The sequence below is a fragment of the Hesperophylax consimilis genome, chromosome 1, assembly GCF_061612785.1.
Source record: "Hesperophylax consimilis isolate HC1 chromosome 1, BYU_Hcon_1.0, whole genome shotgun sequence".
Taxonomy (NCBI): Eukaryota; Metazoa; Arthropoda; class Insecta; order Trichoptera; family Limnephilidae; genus Hesperophylax; species Hesperophylax consimilis.
Window position 1 is genome coordinate 44,424,210 of NC_142836.1, and position 19,309 is coordinate 44,443,518.

At 33.6% G+C, this 19,309-nt stretch overlaps 2 protein-coding genes across 3 annotated transcripts in view; one reads left to right on the forward strand and one right to left on the reverse strand.

The window, feature by feature from the left end:
- Positions 1–1,996: 1,996 nt before the first annotated feature.
- Positions 1,997–13,956, reverse strand: LOC149426982 (putative rRNA-processing protein EBP2 homolog). The gene is made up of 5 exons (XM_089639380.1): positions 13,752–13,956; positions 8,892–9,112; positions 4,582–4,740; positions 2,498–2,645; positions 1,997–2,387 (listed from the first exon to the last, which is right to left on the reverse strand). The coding sequence occupies exons 1-5, from the start codon at positions 13,806–13,808 to the stop codon at positions 2,046–2,048; spliced, it is 927 nt and encodes a 308-aa protein (XP_089495506.1). The 5' UTR covers positions 13,809–13,956; the 3' UTR covers positions 1,997–2,045.
- Positions 13,957–15,162: 1,206 nt separating this feature from the next.
- The window catches only part of upSET (SET domain-containing protein upSET), a 47,144-nt gene continuing 42,997 nt past the window's right edge, over positions 15,163–19,309 (forward strand). For both annotated transcript variants that reach the window (XM_089634561.1, XM_089634569.1), the window contains exon 1: positions 15,163–15,387. The gene's annotated coding sequence lies outside the window, so the exon portion shown is untranslated. The remainder of the gene's footprint in view (positions 15,388–19,309) is intronic.

Below are 19,309 nucleotides of genomic sequence, written 5' to 3' on the forward strand. Positions count from 1 at the left end.
TAAATGGGTAGGTCTTCTTTTGTTTCATGTCTTTTTACCAGTAGCTTCCTTCCTGAGTGGTTTATTTATGCTTTCTTCTAAGTAACATGTACCAGCAGTGCGACAACAAAGTCTACCTACACACGAGTATTATCATTTTATTACAAAGATCATCCACTGATCTCTCTACCAGGAGAATACCAAATATATACAAAGAGTATTCAGTACTCCACAAGTTAGTGCAGCAGATCACTACAGATTGGTAAGGTAAGAACATCACATAGATGACTTCAGCAATGTTATTAATGAAAATAGAAAAGAGAAGAAACCTAGGATTGAGCAATGGGTACCCCAGAAAAAACAAGAAACTGAGCAGATTCAAAGATTCCGTTTGTGACAAATCAAATGAATAAAGCAGGTGCTGGGAGTGCACATAAGGACGGGTTGTTTCGGAGAATTTGAACAATTCATCAAATTTCAACGTTCATTTTCGGGTTCTGTGAAAGTCCTATTCAAGTTCTGTTATTATATCATTGTAGGCTAGTTGCTTGACAAAACTGAAATATTAACAGAACTTGAAAAAATCTTTCACAGAACTTGAAAATGAACGTTGAAATTTGATGAATTGTTCAAATTCTCCGAAACAACCCGTCCTAAGTGATGTTAATTCTAAAATGTTGAACCCAGTTGTAATGCACCACATGGGTTTGTAATTCGTATTTTTGAATGGTTACCGATTTTTAATTATGCAAATGGTGTGCAATGAATAATGTCATGCAAAACAATTATTATTTTAACAACTCTAAATTAAATTAGAGTATTCAGATAAAAACAATTGTTCCAAACAATACCTGCATCAGGAGATTTTGAGTGACTGTTACTTGTGTCAAGCTGTAAATAGACAAGTTGTCCATCCTAAGACTTATTAAGAGCGGGAGCACACAGAGAGCGGTCAGAGTTCTGCGTTCTAGTGACCGTTGACCGCTCAAGAGTTCCAAAGCACACAAGCGGCGTTCAAATTCTCGCGTTCTAGTTTCGTTTGGGTCTTTGCATATGCAACATGTCACTAGAAAGTTCATCATCCGATGAAGAATTATTGCTCTTGTGGAGCTTAGCAGCTTCTAAAAAGAAAAGGAAGTATTGGGTGCACCCAATCAACACAACGCGAAAGAGCAAGGCGAATTTACTAGTATTTTTCAGGATTTACTTAAAGATGAACAACGATTCTATATTTATTTTCGAATGTCGATTAATAGTTTTAATGAATTGTATAACATCATACAACCCGATATCGAAAAACAAAATACTAACTGGAGGAACTGTGTTTCATAAAAAGAAAGGCTGGCTGTATTTTCAAGGAATGTATTTATTTATTAAGGATAAGAAAAGACATTAGAATGTTTATAAATAATAACAAAATATACGAATAAATAATTAACATCACTTAAATCGTATAATAAACTCCTTTCCCTAACCAATTCAATGAACTTTTCCGTGTTTGTAACCTCAGACATCGCGGCGTTCTGGCGTTCTCTGCCTCGGCGGGAAAAGAACTCTTAGAACGCGACGTTCCGTTTTGACCGCCGCGGTCTGACTGCCGGCTGTGTGCGTTGTTGTTATAGTATCAGTGCATTCTAATGAACGCCGAACACGGAACTCGGAACTCCTGACCGCTCTCTGTGTGCTCCCGCTCTAAATTATCAATCATGCACTTGGGAAAGAGATATCTTTGTATAGATCCTGTTTATTCATAGTAGTCAATTTAATAGATCTCATTTCTACAGCATTCAGTCCTTCCTCTGCCAGTTCCATGCTTCACAGCAATACATCAGGGATGGTATGACCACTCCATTGTTATCTTGTTGTTAATAATAATATTTTATTCCTTAAGTGACTTTTTTTAAATTGGTTTTTTTAATTAGTTTATTTTGCTTCAGAACAGTAAACCTGAATTTCTTTTTTCATTAGACAAAGATGAGTTTTACAAAAAAAATTAAGGGTAAATAAAAAACAGAACTGTGTTTAAATCAAGAATATATTTAGATTAAAAAATAAGTGGGGTCAAATCACTTTTTACCCTTGGATTTGAAATTTTGGCGACGGGCTTTACCCGGCCTAGAGTTCTTGCCAGCGGACTTATTTTTACCTTTGCCTGAATTATTGTAATCCCCGAAATCGGCGGACGACTCTCTCGTGTTCAATTTGTTGCCGCGCTTCTTGCCTCCGAAACCATATTTACTATTTTTCATATTTCTTTTAGCGATGCTCTTATTTTGCATCATCATATTCTTTTTACCTCCCTTTTTAGGATCAACAAAGTCATCTTGACCCTTCAGACCTTTACGGATCCTTTTAACTTGATTCAGCATGTCCTTCTTTTCTGAATCTCTCCTTTGTTTAGTTTGCGACTGAAATAAAAAAATAAAATGTGAATTTGGAGGATCGCTAGTGTTATGTTTTTATTCTTAGTTTTATCACTTGTACCTTAATAATAATCAGAGTCTGCAGAATTACTAACCTGAAGCTGTTTGCCCATTTTCTTTTGTTGGCGGAGCTGACGCACCTTCTCCGCTCTGACTTGGCCGGCCTGTTTGGCCATCAGATTCTGCCTCACTTTGTGCATATGTGTGTCGCTCTTCGCCATTTCAGCAAAGTAAGTGTCTGGTCTGCAATCAATTCAAAAACATCAAAGCACAAAGACAATTCACCTACCTAGCTCCCAGAACCTTCAACCTTCTCCCTTACATCCTGAAAAAAGAAACTCCGCTCCATACTTTCAAAACACAAATAACTCTATGGATCCTAACATCTGCAATACATTTCAACTACAACACCCATACATTCTACACTTTAACCCCCTATTCTCCCTCCACACATCTCTCAATTGTTTTTATTCATATAAAAAATAGCACTTGTCAATGATTAATTTATTATGTATTCATCACAGAAAATATAAACTGAATCGGAATTGTATAATTTAATTTACTAACTATTATGAATACATATTATTAAATTCTTCAATCTGTAAACTTCACCTGCCATAACACAGGGGCATCCCTACATCCCTAGCGTAGTGGTTGAGATAACATTCAAAATGTATCATCCAATTTAATTTTCTTTGAAGTAAATAAATAAAGTGAGGGAAATACTAGCTGGGGAAGGACTTGGGTCATCTATGGGCTCATCTAGTGGCTGCTAACCCATCAAAATAATTTTAATATATTACTACTAGTATGTATTAATATCACTCGCCAACCCAATGTTTTAATATTTCTTGTCTAGATCGTACCGATCATATAATGCTACATATACATACGCGAGCCGAACTGCCGAACTGAACCTCAGCTTATGGAAAAGGAACAGAGCAACCGCAAATGATGCGAAACGCCGCTGTAGTTGCTTCGTTCCTTTCCCGTAATTCGTGGCTCGGTTTGCCATTAAGTTCGCAAATGTATATGTACCGTTAAATACCTGGGTCTTACGTTTGATACACATCTTAAATGGAACTCTCATTGCTTTCTAATCACAAACATTTATTTTTTCAAAATCATTAGAAATATACGAAAATTTCATATGATGGCTCTCTGCCAATCGATCAACGAATATGGAATAATAGCATGGGGTGGTGCAACACTTTTGGCCATAGATTCACTATAAAAAGTGGAAAAATTGATCATAAAAGTTTAGGTATCCTTAAAACTCTTTAAAAACAAGCTCTGAATCTTAAGCACCTCTTTAAAATCAAAGTAACTAAATACATATTACGAAAATACTCAAAATACAAGAAACACGCAACATAAATCAAAATAATACCTACTAAAGATTCAAACAATGACGAAACAAGACAAAAAAAATTGAATCAATTTAAAATCGCCACTAAAGAATGGATATTCAACAAAAAGTTGTGCAAAAATCAGTGAACTCACTCAAGTCTGGCAAATTTCATATAAAATTATTGGTGACCTGATAACTCATCAAAATGACAATTCAACACACCTATAAAAAGTGTTATAAAGTTACCAAAAGTGACAAAAAACAAGGTTAAATAGGTTACATATGTAACTATTTAACCTAGTTTTTTTTATCACTTTTAATGACTTTATATCACCGTTGGTGTGTTGAATTGTCATTTTGAGGAGTTATCATGGAACCAAAATTATTGTATGATGAACGATGAGTAATGTTGGAGGTACCTACTAGTAAATAAATAGTTTTATAGGAACTCACTTGTTATTTGTATTGATAAACCATAGACAGTGTACAAATTAATTTTGCTAAAAATTCTGTCTCAATACAGGTTCGCCAAGTGAGGCAGGTTATATACAACATAAATATGTATATCTACTATTATTGTCTCCTTATTACCGTGACATTATACATTTTTCTATTACTGTTCTTATGTATCTAATGTTACCTTGGATAGTATGCATTTTTATAATCCTATTATGTTTTCGATGATAAATAAAATAAATTATTATTTGTTAAATTTAAATTTAAAATAAAGCATAGCAAGTGTGGTCTCCATCATAAATGGCTGTGAGTGTCAGTAAAATTCTTTCGAATTTGAATTTGATAGATTTGAATGTGTAGATTGTAGCTAACCGTTTAGTAACAATGTCGAGTTGATGAAGCCTGCTGATGCCCTCAAGAACGCAGGCCTGTGCTTGTCGGTGCAGTAATGTCTCTCTTTTGAATTCATTTACAACGGGGTCCACGCTTATATCCAATGCAGGCAACTTTGCATTGTTTGCTCTGATATTCCTGTAAATTAAACAAAACATATTATAATAAGTTGCAAAACCCACTCTGGAAATTTTTTCAATTTCGAGATGGTCGCAATAAATATTTGGAACACCTAAAATATCTTACACTAGCTGACGTGTACCCGACTCTCGGAGAGTTTTCTCTAGTTTCCTTTAATATAATATGTGTGTATTATATATATAAACCTTCCGGAAGAAATTCTCTAAATGATTTTTTTTTTTTTTATATTAACTCCACACAGGAGGCCCTGAAGAAAATAATTTCCCTCAGGGCCTATGTCATCTTTGGGGATGCTGTGTGGAGGGTCTTTTTGTGGCGAGGAAGTAGTGAACATGGGTCTTGAAGAGTCCCATGTTGTAGGAGGGAGGAAACACAGAGGCCGGCAGTTCGTTCCACAGCCGAGCTGTTGAACTTAAGAATGAATCGTAGAAGCGACCCGTTATCATGTGACAAATGTCAACCGTGTACAAATGTTGGACGCGCGTTTGGCGTGTATCCCGACTACGCACCGGTGCCGAAGGGATCAATGACGCTAGTTCCTCAGAGCATATTTTCCATTGTAATACCGATAGAACAAGGACAGCATACCTACCTGACGCCTGTGCTCTAAAGATTGCAGTCCGTTTGTTAAGTTTGGGGAATCTATCAAACGGACCGCCTGTTTATGCACAGAGTCGAGGGTTTTTTTCAGGTATTTTGGGGCTCCAGACCAGAGATGGCTGCCAAATTCGACAGTAGGACGCACTTGCGATTTGTACAGGGTCAGCAGTTGTGTACTATTAAAGTATCTGCGGGCCCTGTACAGTACGCCCAGCTTCTGAGAGGCCAACTTTACTCTGTGTAGTGAAAACCCTATCAAAAATGCATAGTTTAGAAGAACTAAGCGCACAGACAGACGCGGATAGCGACTTTGTTTTATACTATTTAGAGATACTGCGCTTTGCAAGAGAAATGCGTCTAGTAATAAAAACAAGTCCCTCAAAAGTACTTGTATATTATACTATGGTTAAATATCCGCAATTACTACTGGACAATGGTTATTATGCATAAATCATTTTTCATCAATTCAATAACAATGAGAAACAATTGGGTACTACTATAGCTATTAAAAAGCATTGTAGTTGTTTTGCATTCTTATTAAACTGATACAAAGTACATATAAATATCCAGTAATTCTGGATATTTACCATACTCTCTACCAGATAAAAAAGTCCGTCCTATTCAAGTACTGAGCACTAATTGCACACAGGTAGCAATACATATGTTCATTTGAAATTAAACATAGTCATTATGGCAGACCATGGAAGTAAGTAGCTATGGAATGGCAGTCTAAATGGAAAGCATGGTAAGCAGCTTTTTCATTTAAGAAAAATGGCATTTCATTCTCATCATTAAATTATGTGAAAGTTTTATTACTACGATTGAAGAGAGGAATGTCAATAATTACATTTTCAAAGAAATGTTCAATCATAACTGCCTTACTTTGGTTTTTCCCATTTACACTGTTAGTTAAGCCGATAACTAACATTGATTGAATTTAATATAATTACCTCATTATGTACTTCAAGTGGATAGATACAGAAGAATTATATAAGCCATCAACTGTTCTTCATCCCGCTTTCTTCTACTTTTGTTGAAGATTAATTTATTTTAAGGATGAGTTGTTTCACAGCAATTGAACAATTCATCAAAATTTCTTAGTTAATATTCAAGTTTTGTGAAAGTTGTTACTATTCAAGTACTGTGAAGCGGCCGGCTCACGATGAAATTATAACAGAACTTGAATTTTTACTGTGTAATTCTGGGAAACAACCCGCCCTAAGTATCCTAGATTATATATTGCAAATAAATTAAATATATTGCAAATAAATTACACTAATAAATTATATTACGGCAATAACGAGTTCACAGCTATAATGAGCAATTACAAAATAATATTTTAGTTCAGACTTATCTTCATATAATTGTTGACTGTTATAACGAGGTCGATTCACTGATATACCGTGCAAATAATTTAGTAACACTAACTAACTAACTAACCATCACGCCGTTTCCCCGCAGGGGTAGGCAGAGAGGACAGACCGCCAAACAACTCGGTCTTGGCACACACTTCTTGCCTCATTCACATTCATACATCGTCTCATACATACTCTTCTATTATTCTGACTCTTGACATGGCCCGACTCTAGTATCTGATTCACTTGATCGTGCCATGTCTTCCTCGGGCGTCCCCGACTTCTGCTACCATTCGCATTGAATGGATCGTTGGGTCTGAAAAAAATAGTTGGCAATTATTCTCAAAGTAGTAACAAATAAAGGGGCGGTTAGCAGCCCGTCACCCAGAGGCGGCTGGATTTCCTATCCCGTTAGGGACGGATTTATATTTTTATGGCACTACATGTGTAAGATTGTAGACTATGTGAACCATTGCTATCCATCGGGCACAGTGTAAAATCGTTATAAAATCTGCAAAAGTCATGCGAAATTTGTTCCCTTTTTACGTCTTCTTTTGTATTACAACTCACTGTCAATTTTGTTTTAAAAACATTAAATATGCTTATGAAGGTACCTAGTTACGAGTACCTACATCCCTGCATGGGGTAAATTTATGATAGTGATGCACATCTTTTTCAACAGAGGGGCCGCTTTGCCTATTTTTCAAATAGGCCTCGACCCACAAGCGGATTTTTATTTTTGTTTTCATTGAGGTGGGGGAGGTTGACGGTGAAATTCAAGAGATAAGGTGTCTGTTGATTTTTTGAATTTCGTGCTATGCAAACCGGTTCCTCAAATTTGGTTCCATTTAGGAAATGCAGCGTAAATTAACCAAAACTCTATTAAAAAGTGTTCTCAGCCAGGGTTTTCAAGAATTACCCCAAACATTTAGACTTTTCTCTATAGCCGTGTGGGTCGTATGAAATTGACATGCAGGCCGCAAGAATGGGGGCCGCAGGTTGTACATCTCTGGTTTGTGAAAAGTAAAATTTTACAGCCAAAAACCAAAACAATCCCGCAGCTAGTTTATTTATGACAAGTGCGATTTTACAATCGGTAGGTACAGTACGCAGAGTGGTTTATTTATGAGTATGCACAAGTTAGTGATAACAAGATAGATAATTTAGTGATATTTTTCTTGGAAGCCTTGAACCAGGTGATAGTGGTTATAATGTGTTGATTGTTTTGAAGATGAAATTGAAAAGCATGAAAGCAAAATCTTTAAAACAATCATTGATATTAGCAAATTTTAGTAATAAAAGTGTATTTTTCTAATTTAATTTAGGTAATACCTACTCGTATTTTGATAATGTACTGTACTTTTGTAAATATATTGATAGTAGAGGCATTGAGGTAGGTACATACGACTTTTAAAAAACCGATTTGGATGTAACGATTACAATCTTAACAAACGGACTGCAATCTTTAGAGCACAGGGGTCAGGTAGGTATGCTGTCCTTGTTCTATCGGTATTACAATGGAAGATGCTCTGAGGAACTAGCGTCATTGATCCCTTCGGCACCGGTGCATAGTCGGGATACACGCCAAACACGCGCCCAACATTTGTACACGGTTGACATTTGTCACATGAGAACGGGTCGCTTCTACGATTCATTCTTAAGTTCAACAGCTCGGCTGTGGAACGAACTGCCGGCCTCTGTGTTTCCTCCCTCCTACAACATGGGACTCTTCAAGACCCATGTTCACTACTTCCTCGCCACAAAAAGACCCTCCACACAGCATCCCCAAAGATGACATAGGCCCTGAGGGAAATTATTTTCTTCAGGGCCTCCTGTGTGGAGTTAATATTTTTAAAAAAACATAACAGTTATAAGGAGAAAATTTAGTCGGCCCCCTCAAGCTCGTTATAAGTTTGACTGTAAATGTGTTACTTAATAAAAAATATATGATATTGTAAACAAAATTTATTTAACATGAATCCTGAATGCAGCCCTTTACTTACTTACCGTGTTACCATGACAACAGGTAGTTGAGGGCGGAGCTTAACTATAAGGCACATTAAAAATATGATCCTTTTTCTAGAATGGAATATGGGTTCTATTGCCATTCCATAGCTTTTCACGTGGCAGATGATTATTTTGAATAAATATATTTACTAATCATGTTTTTGCAACCAAACTCAAGTGCCTCACATTTGTCTTTTAGTTGCATCCTGTAGTTGGAGTGCTACATCTGGAGCCATGGGAGCTGGGTTACTGATAATGTCCAATGTTTCTATCCACGGCAGTTTTAAATGCATTTCCTGAATCTTCAACTTCATGTCGGCGATATTGTTGACAGCCTTCTTCTTCTCCCTGATGAGAACCTGATTAAGGCCTGGCTTTAGCAGGCCCTTTTGAAAGGCATCTTGTAACTGAAATCAATGTTAAAAAATAATATTAAGTATTGCTTCTATTCTTCATGACACTTTGATTCAACTTAATTACTATAAAAGCCAACTATTTACATCGTGGAATGAAAAATACAGTATCAAAAATTACAATAAAAAAAATAATTTTTTAAATTTAAAAAAAAATCTTTTTTTTTTATACAAAATATCAAGAATACCAACACACCAAAATGTAACAGAATTAGGACAGAAATTATTGTCAAACATCAATATGGCGGCCGAGCCCATAAAAAAAAGCAAATTTTCATTTCACATAATTGTAATATTAAATGCAGTCTTTTCTATTCCCCCTGATGTAAATAGTTGGCTCTTTTAGTAATTGAAGACCCCAAGGCAAGAAGTTGTTAACTTACATTGAAGGCATTCTGAGATATTTAGACTTTTGCGTTTTGCCTTATAATTTTTTATTTGAATGTCATATACAATGTACTGATCCTTCATGGTGTAGTAAACAAACCAAATTTACATTACATCTAGTAATATTAAGTAGTTTCGCAGTCTAAAAGTTAAAATAAACATTTTTTCTACAAAAAAATGTAGTTAACATGTTCATGCCATCTTCAGGGATAGGTGAGGAAGATACAGAATTGAAAGGCAAGAACATGTTAAATTCTTGTTGTTTTATTTAATCAAACAAATTAAACTTTTTTTTTGATATAAAGTAACTAAATAATAATTATTATTATTGAAAAGAAAAGGTTGCAGAGCATGTGTCAATTTTTTTTTGAGACTTTTAAAAAATCCACGAAAAACCTCATCATATGGTAACAATTTTTGGATATCATTCCATTTGGCCGCATCGATTTCTTTGTTATCTCTCACTTTTGATGATAGCATTGGCGGAGAAGATAATGTTTCACACCTTTTTTTTAAGATCCACATCTTTCCAAGGCTCTTCTTCGGAGAGTGATTCGCGATATTTATAAATCCCGAATTCCTCCACTCTTATCCAGCGAATCCCTTTTTGAAAGTTAACCTTTTTTCCGATAGTGTTTTTTGTATTGTGTATAAAGTTCAGATGCCTTTTTATAATCATGTTTTTGCATTTCAAATGGAGTTTTATACATATTTACATGAATTTGGTCAGATTTGTTGCTATCGCAAGTCCCACAAATGTCTGTTTTAGGCACACCAAACGACAAGTTGAAATCCTCTGTAAAGATCCTAGTGTTTACGATTCAACGAAACAAGGGCATACTCTTTTTCTCCACAAAACATATTATAGATCTCATACAGTTTTGGGATTGACAAATCGGATGCGAGGTATAAATAGAGGAAAATATTGATGTGTTCTCTTACTTCTTTAAGCTGGTTATCTGGTGTTTTGTTAGGCCTCGTGCAGTAGCGACCTCTGTGACTTACTGCTGGTGGTGAAACTCCTGCAGCTACTTTTCTCCTCGAAATATCTAATCTGCCTCTACCTATTTGGTAAATGGATTGTAAGGCTGGTTTGCAAACTCTTTCATTATTTCCTTGTATTGAAACAGAGTACGTAATATTGCAGGATCGGTTGGCCGAAGTGATCCTGGTTATATTTTTAATATTCGTCGATCTCAATAACAAAGTTGATTGGGCTTCTGAATGTAGTGAATAAAACTCTAGAAAGAGTTTTTGCCTAACTTCGGCATTAAATCTTGAATTACATTTCAATCTGCAGTTGCTAAAACAAAGATTTTCTTCCAGTTTTGGTGTTTTAGCAGGTTTAAGGCTTTTTTATAATTAACATAAGAATCACCTCTCATCCTAGCGTCCCGCGCTATTTCTCTTGCTCGCCGTAGCTTGGGCCTCTTTCTACTCTTTTTAGTGCCTGAAAATAATACACACATTCATATCAGTTAGCGAACAGTCAAAAATGTTTTTTTTTAATGTTAATCTGAAATTATATACCTAGGTACAGCAAGACAAATTACCTTCTAAATGACTGTTTTCTATATTAGAAACGTTTAAATTCTTTTCAATTTCGCTTTCAGCGTCCTCAGTATATTGTCCTACACTGCTTTCCACAGCAAGAGCTGCATCTGAAAATAATAATTTAATCTTCATTACATGCAAAACAGTAAAATAAAATTCAATTCAAGTTATAAAGCCTTATCCTCGCCAGTTTGATTTAAAGTATTGAGTATCTCATCTTGTTGTACGTATTCCAAAATTATATCTACTGTACCAGTGGTAGTAGCGATATACTCTAGACTACTCTGATTATCTTCTGAAAATACAAAGTACAGTAAAATAATCATTTTTAGTTCAATGTTCAAAAGAATTTAGTGTCACAATAAAGTATTTTTATGTTTACCTTCCGACATCATGTTGAGGTATTCCTAATAATATCCCAAACTCAACACCAGTCAAAGAGTCTTGAACACTTTCTGAAACGAAATATTGTAAAGCATTAATGAAGGAATTCAAAACATAAGAAAAAATAAAAGAATATTCAGAGTCACAGAGTAAAACATTTTTTTTGCATTTACCATCCATTAAAATTACATTATTTTGAGGTATTTCTAAATGCTTCTCAGGTTGTACTAAATTAGTGGACTCTTGAACACTTCCTGAAACAAATTAATAAGCATTACAATAAAAAAATTGTTGACTTTTAGACAGAAAAACTCCAAAACAAAAATGATTCACCCATTTTCAAACTACTTTAAGGATAAATTAAGATGAACGATAATGTTTTATACAGCTTACCTGATTCCCTGATCAATTTTTGACACATCTTCACCATTTTTTCACCTCTGGAACTCATTTTCGATGATTTTTAAATAAAAAACACGCACTGCAAAACTTTTTAAAACCACCAAGGTAAACGTCAAAGTCAGTGAATAACATGTTAAACATAAAAATCTAAACCAATGTAGATGGGAAGAAGTTGTTAATTACAGAATTACGGCAAGAACTTGCTAAATTAGTAGTTAACAAGTTCTTGCCCTGATTTTATCAACTTAATGTCACAGAAACGCGTAGTTAACATGTTCATCACATTGATTTAAGCATGTTCTTGCCGTTTTTAAGCTCTGGCATGGTGTTCATTGGAAAGATCGTATGCGAATTAGTTTAGAGAGCATTCTAACTCATTTTTTACGAAAATGTAAGTTAACAACTTCTTGCCTTGGGGTCTTCAATTATTATGTTGAATTCAAAAAAATTTACAGCAATCCTAAAAGATTACCATTATTTCTTATAATGATTAAGTGGAAATGAAGTAATTTTCAATAATCTATGGTATGAATGAGGCATAATAGTAAATATTTACCATCCGTGACAATTAAATGACTGAGAAAGAGCTTTCTAGTAAATTTTAAAGAATTAGGAAGAAGGGCAAACTTTTAGAATCGCTAGCCACGCTCAATACAAACATGTCAAGCAAAAACTGAACTGTTAAAATGCATGAAATTAAAAATAACTTTAAAGCAGCATTTTCCATTCCCTCTAATGTAAATAGTTATCTTTTACGTAAACTTACCAAATTCCGTCACAAGCACACAATTAACAAACAAAATAACACTTGATTTCAACATAAATACTACTGGAATCAAATATTTATATTGGAGATGTAAAACATGCAGAAAATAGGTTTTTTAGGCGATGCACTACATCGTGTAAAATTTTGAATCGAGCCACTAACAATAACATCCCTTGTGTAGATGGCGATAAGGTTTAAATTCACGCATAACACTTTTTTGAAAGAGGATTTTATTTTATTTTGCAGACGTTCCGGCACAAATATTTAAATGTTTTGGGATCATCATAAAAATAACTTAATTAGCCACATTATACAATAAGACCATAACCGAAAATGGTTTAGTAACTAGTAGATTTTGAACTTTAAAGCAGTTTTTATAGGCCTGATACATTATTTTTTTCTGAGCTTATAAAAAGTCTTCTCAAAAACAATAACACTCAATTATTTCAAAGGCCAAGCTGTGTTCTACTCGCAGTATTTAATTTAGTCATCTAAAACAAAGCGCACTTGATAAGTGAAATAACACTAAACTGCGCTATATAAATGCCATGTTATTATTATTATTATTTCTAAGCAATCAAATTTTCAAAACAGAAACACATGTTTTGCATTACTACGTAGCCTTAAGTTGTTAGTTTGGGTTATTTTAATATTTTATTAATATTTCCTAACTTTCAAACTTAATTGTGATGATTAAGAAAAAGTAATGATATCAAATGCAAAAATATTACCTAACTGTCAATAGAAGTCGTGGGTAATATTTTTGTGTCCACTTACAGAAAATAGGGACATGCTTAGTACTGGTACTATATATATTAATTACTATAAATGGAAACTGACTGCATTTGTGAAATTTTTAATTTTATTATATTACTACGTATTTATTATTTTTACTTAGGTACTGCGTGTCCCTATTTTCTGTATATTTACCGTGTTCTCACGTGTACTTTGTACATATATATTATACATAACCTTTAACTAATTATAATTTTATGCTGGTTAGTGATATGAATAGAATCTACAATTATTATAATAGTGAAATATCATTCATAAGACGGAATTCTCGTGTTAAAAATAGCTTATTAGCACTATTGCTATTTAACCTATGACAAGGATACATTAAAAAAAATATATTATTACCTCTGCATCCGAATCACTGACATCGGAATCACTACTCTGCATTTCAAATTCAGACATGATTAGATGAACGCCTTACGGTTTTTAAATTGGATAACGAATAGGTACAACAAACAAAAACAGAAACCAGTACAATCGGCAACACGTGAATGTCGTAAACACAATAATAATCTGTCAAAAAAGAGGTTATGTTAGTTTAGTACATGACTACAATAATTTCTTCTATGGTCTACGGCATAGATAAACCACTCACATCTACAGAGCATAAATAAACCCGAATGAACAACTATAGTGATATACTACGGAAACCATACACTAAATAACAAACTTTTTTTCGTGGCCAAAAGATAAGTTGACAAAAATTTATTTAGTGAACCTGAATGTAAAGGTTGAGATGAGTCGATATATCAATATATTTAGTAATGAAGTAGGCTTTAGATGTCAGGGCTCCATTAGAGAGCAACTTGATGGACGTAAATATCTTTCTAATATGTTTAACCCGTCGTGTGTAAACGTTAAATTTTCGCCGTTGGTCAGCTGATTCTTTTGTCGTAGTAATTTACTTGTTTTTTGCAAAATTTGTTTTTGTGAATTATATCGTTTTATCGGGTATTGTATTAACTCTTTTTTTATAAAATTATCATTTTATCCACAATAAGTTTTTTTCCTAGAATACCTAAAGATATGCAGAGAAATGTTGTTTATCATATCTGTCGGCTACCGCAGCATACGACAGTTTAAATAGCAACTAAAATTTCGGGCTTATATCATTTGTCTCGTCTGCATTTTTAACGGGCCCGCAACGGAAGTACTAGCCAAACTTAAAAGAGAACTCTAATGAAACTATGTTATAATATAACTAATATCCATACTCTAAGGGACTCTGCTGTGATTTAACTGCTAACTTTGGGGTAAAGGTAACGTATGTTATAATCTACGCTTTCATAAATGTCGTGATACAAAATAAATTAAGCATTAGTTTTTTTTTAACAATATCCTACTACTAGGTAAGAACTAACTTGTTCACATCAGTATTCATTTTAATTTTAATACCAGATATCGCTTAACTCCACTTTTCTTTTATGCACTCAGTCACAGCGAAAATATTTAGTGATTAATGAAATACTTTCATCGGTTTTTAAGAGCCTAATTATTATTGTTTTGTTGTGATTTTTTGTAACACGGATATTATTTCCATGACTTTGTAGCGCTCGCAAGGTCAAGAACCAAGATGTGGGTACTCAGTTGTTTATGGTATAAACTTGCTGAGCCAATAAGAATGCAGTATTTTGGAAAACATTCGTAAAACAAAATGGTAGGCCGGAAACCGGACATCAATATTTTGAGGGTTTGAGGTTGAAAGTAGTTCGCTTGTGAAGACCCCATGTTTTGTTCATAGATGAACTATGGCCGCCATCTTTAGTTTAGATGTATGTTTTTCGAAGTTGATTTGATGAACAGTTTTGTCAGTTATTGTTTTACTTCGAAAGTTTTACTGCATGTGAGTCCTAATACGAAGTACCAGTGTGGATTTTACTGAGGACACTTGTATTGAAGCAGGACTATTGACTTTTTACGTGTTTTGACTATGTTTACATCCTTGTTAGAATTTTTTTGTTGTGTTGCTGTCAATTAAAAGGTAAGATTTTTATGTTTATTACTATTTTATTTAGATTTTTGAACGCTCATTACCAACTTGTAGATAATTTATTTTGATTTCTATCACTTTTGCTTTTTCACGGTGTTTGGAAGCTAAGTCTTTATGCTGTCCTTTCTCTGTTTATGAATAATATTGGTCTTCAATTCGCCTAAGTTTATGATATTCTCCCCCATACGTGTGTTTAATCGATTAATTGGATATCAAACGTTTGGTTTTATCCAACATTGTCACTGAAATAGAATTGCACAATTCAGTGTTGGCACTGCCATTTAAAATATAACCCTCTGCCACTATATTGTCAAACACGCTATCTGTTTTTCTAAAACTTTTGACATCAGTTAGGTTATTATCGATCATGAAACGTAAGGTTTTATCATTTTACAATGTATACCCATAATAATAAACAGTAAAAGTGCCCAGACATGATTTATAGTATGTAGTTTCAGTCGCCGAGAAAATGCCCACCATATTATGCTGGAATCAGACATATATTTACTCATGTAGATAGCTTGAACTGCCTGAATTAAGTTATTCGATTAGGTTACCTATTTTTTTATGTAACATCTGTTACTAATGGTATTCTATATCTGGTATGACATAAAAAAATAATCAATAGATAATAATTCATTAGAATACTATATTTCTACCTACCTCGCACATAATCTTTTTCAAATCCCCTAAATGAAACCATGTTTTGTAACAAATAAAAATCTTTTAGTTATGTATAATGTTACTCTTCATAAATGATTTTCGAGATACATTACAAACAAAAATGAATGAATTGTCACCTTATATGTTGTCATTTATATTGTGTCATGAAATCATCAATCGAACAACGAATACATTTATAAATAACATCCTTTCTATAACTACTGTCCCAAAACATTCTCAATAAAATAAGAGCTCATTAGATAATGTTCATTGCTTATTTATCGTACTAAGCAGGTAACCTTTCTCTGCAATACGTCTCCATAATGTGTTCCAAGACTTCATGTTTATATTAAATAGTAGATTTTGCTCATGTACGCTCTGAAAATCGTAAATTTATATTGTAAGTTAAAATTAAAACTTTACCAGTGGAAAGAGAAAGTCTGCCAATCGAAAGGTTTTTTTTATAAACTTGGTCTGTTTGTTTACAGTGCTAGTTTATGAAAAGGTCAAGTCATCCGTCATTAACTATCAATATTATTGTTAAAATTTACATATCATGGTTAATTTTTCCTCTTGGAGAGCTGTGCCTGATTAGTTATTATTTAATGTCTCAAAGGAAATTAACTTTATAAGGGATCAAGTTGATTATTGTTCTAATGTGACGTTTGCTTCAGAACAAACAAAAGGTAATTGTGTTTGATATGATAAATATAAAAAGTGTAACAAAACCAATTACTTTACTGATAAGCTTCTTTTAAAAATGTCTAGATGGCAGTGTTTTTTTACATAATAATGTTTTTTTTTGTTTCAAGTCTTGAAGCCATGAAGGCCTGATGAACTTTCAAATGCACTTGTTCTTCTATTTCTAGACATGCTTTGGATGAATGCAAAAAAGAGACCGTACTATTAAAGGCAGCCATATACTATCCTTATTGAGCATGGGTTTGGGCATAATACAGATGTTCAGATGGCCTGGAACAATGAAATTGGCAGACATTTTACAGCAACAGAGCACACCGTTGTGTGTGGCTATTTTGATATCTGCTTACTCGATATAATCAACTGCAGCAACCAATTCTCCCATTGAGTTGGATAATCCTTTTTTTTTACAGCAATGGTGACTGCAAAAAATATGACAAAACGTTTTTGAAATGTATTTCACCATTGAATTTACTGGAAAGAAACCCAAATACGGATGGATCTATGCAAAGCTGGTTTATTGTTATAACCATTTTAAAGCCAGGCATAAGTATGCACACAAAAGTGCAGTGGAGGGTAAGGTGAAAAGCTGGAATCAAATGTATTAAATTTTTTTTTTTTTTTTTTTTTTTTTTTTTTTTTTTTTTTTTTTTTTTTTTTTTTTTTTTTTTTTTTTTTATAAATTTAATTTAGATTAAATTTGATAATATTATTATTAAGTTCTGCAAGTGTTTTAGTTTTTTATTATTGTGACAGCTGTTTCGGCTTACAAGGCCATTTTCAAACTGTGGTTAGTCCACATTGAGACGACGTTTTTATACTATTTCAAATGTAAATTTTGAAGGTGCATACATTGGAAAATGGCCTTGTAAGCCGAAACAGCTGTCACAATAATAAAAAACTAAAACACTTGCAGAACTTAATAATAATATTATCAAATTTAATCTAAATTAAATTTATAAAAAAATTAAATGGAGTTCTACGAATTAAACACAAAAACAATAAATAAATGTATTAAACTTTCCAATCAGCCATGGCCACAAGCAGTGGTGATATTGTGCTTGAAAACCCCATGCCTCGAATATACGAGTGCCTTATCCATCATCCTATGTTCATTAGGAATTGGTGAAGAGGTTAAAATACTAAAGTGCTACCGGTATCGTATAAATCAGAGGCGATTTTTCTACAAAACCATTTAAAGCTCTGCTTGCTTACCGCCAGTATAAAATATTTTCTTTACGCTTAAAATACATATTTAACCTTTAGTATGCCACAAATTCCTGTCAGCATTGTAAGATTTGTACACGTCGCATACCGAGAATCCCTATAGACACGCTTATGTAGCATTATCTTTTTATGGGGTTTTAAACTTTAAACTGTTGAAAACAAGAGCGGAAAATTCTCAAAATACAATTGATTTCAGGCTGAAAATATACAGAACTGCACAAAAATTACCTTGGCGAGTTTTGCTCAAATAACGGAATAAAAACTAGTATTTTTGCAATTGTTTCTGTTTACCAAATACTACAGCTTATTATTCATGTATTTATTTATATTTCATTGTTATATCGTTTCCCCGGAATTTTAAACTTTATCTAACAAAAACTCCCATTTGGGAGATTTTTAAACCTCAATTAATTCCCTACTTTAATAATTTTAAAATTGAAATATTTTCGTTTTTGTAATGCCGTTGAATGAAGTTCAATTTTGACATGCTTAGATAAAATGTTACAGTCAGTTGGGAGATTTTTAAACCTCAATTAATTCCCTACTTTAATAATTTTAAAATTGAAATATTTTCGTTTTTGTAATGCCGTTGAATGAAGTTCAATTTTGACATGCTTAGATAAAATGTTACAGTCAGAGACGTTACATTCATGAAATAAGTGTAAAATCTGCAGTTTTCAAAGGTTAAAACCATCTTTTGAAAAAAACCCGGCACGGAAGATATCAGAACGGTCACCCGTGACCTATCGGAAATTTTGGTCATAAAAAAAATTCATCAGGAAGCGATCGGGTATTCGACTCAAAACCTATAGTAGCATATTTGAATGAAACATGATTATGTTGGTTAATCAGAAAAGGAGTTTTGCATTGCTTGAAGTTTGACACATATTAGATAATAAATGTTTGAAAGGTGCACGCCATAACTGGTGAAAGCAAAACATATTTCTGATTTCATTTTTTCAATATGACAGGCGATGCCCTAGCTTTATAAATTTCGCAAACCAACGCATAGCTGACGAGCTACAACTAATTGAGGATCTCCTCCCTTTGGCATTCCCCTCCCCCCCCCAAAAAAACACATTATCTGTATCGTAAGTTCAAGCTTGAGAGAATCCGACATCCCAAAATTTTAAATCGTAAACTTAAAAATACGTATTGAGCATTTTATACTTATCAGTTTTTAATAATAAAGTTGATATTATTAGTGTTAGTAAGACCAGTAATCGCCATCACAAAGTCAAGACCGAACTGTAGAAAACATTCTTTAAAATATTAAATAAATTATACATATTGACTAGAGCGATTTTTGGCATCTTATGTTTGC

Bases quoted from the DNA above. Each gene is read 5' to 3' on its own strand.
- LOC149426982 (XM_089639380.1), bottom strand. From the start codon at position 13,808: ATGTCTGAATTTGAAATGCAGAGTAGTGATTCCGATGTCAGTGATTCG. The intron at 9,113-13,751 runs GTAATAATATAT...CATTGATTTCAG, and splicing joins TCAGTGATTCGGATGCAGAG to TTACAAGATGCCTTTCAAAA. The intron at 2,388-2,497 runs GTTAGTAATTCT...TTTTTATTTCAG, and splicing joins AAATGGGCAAACAGCTTCAG to TCGCAAACTAAACAAAGGAG.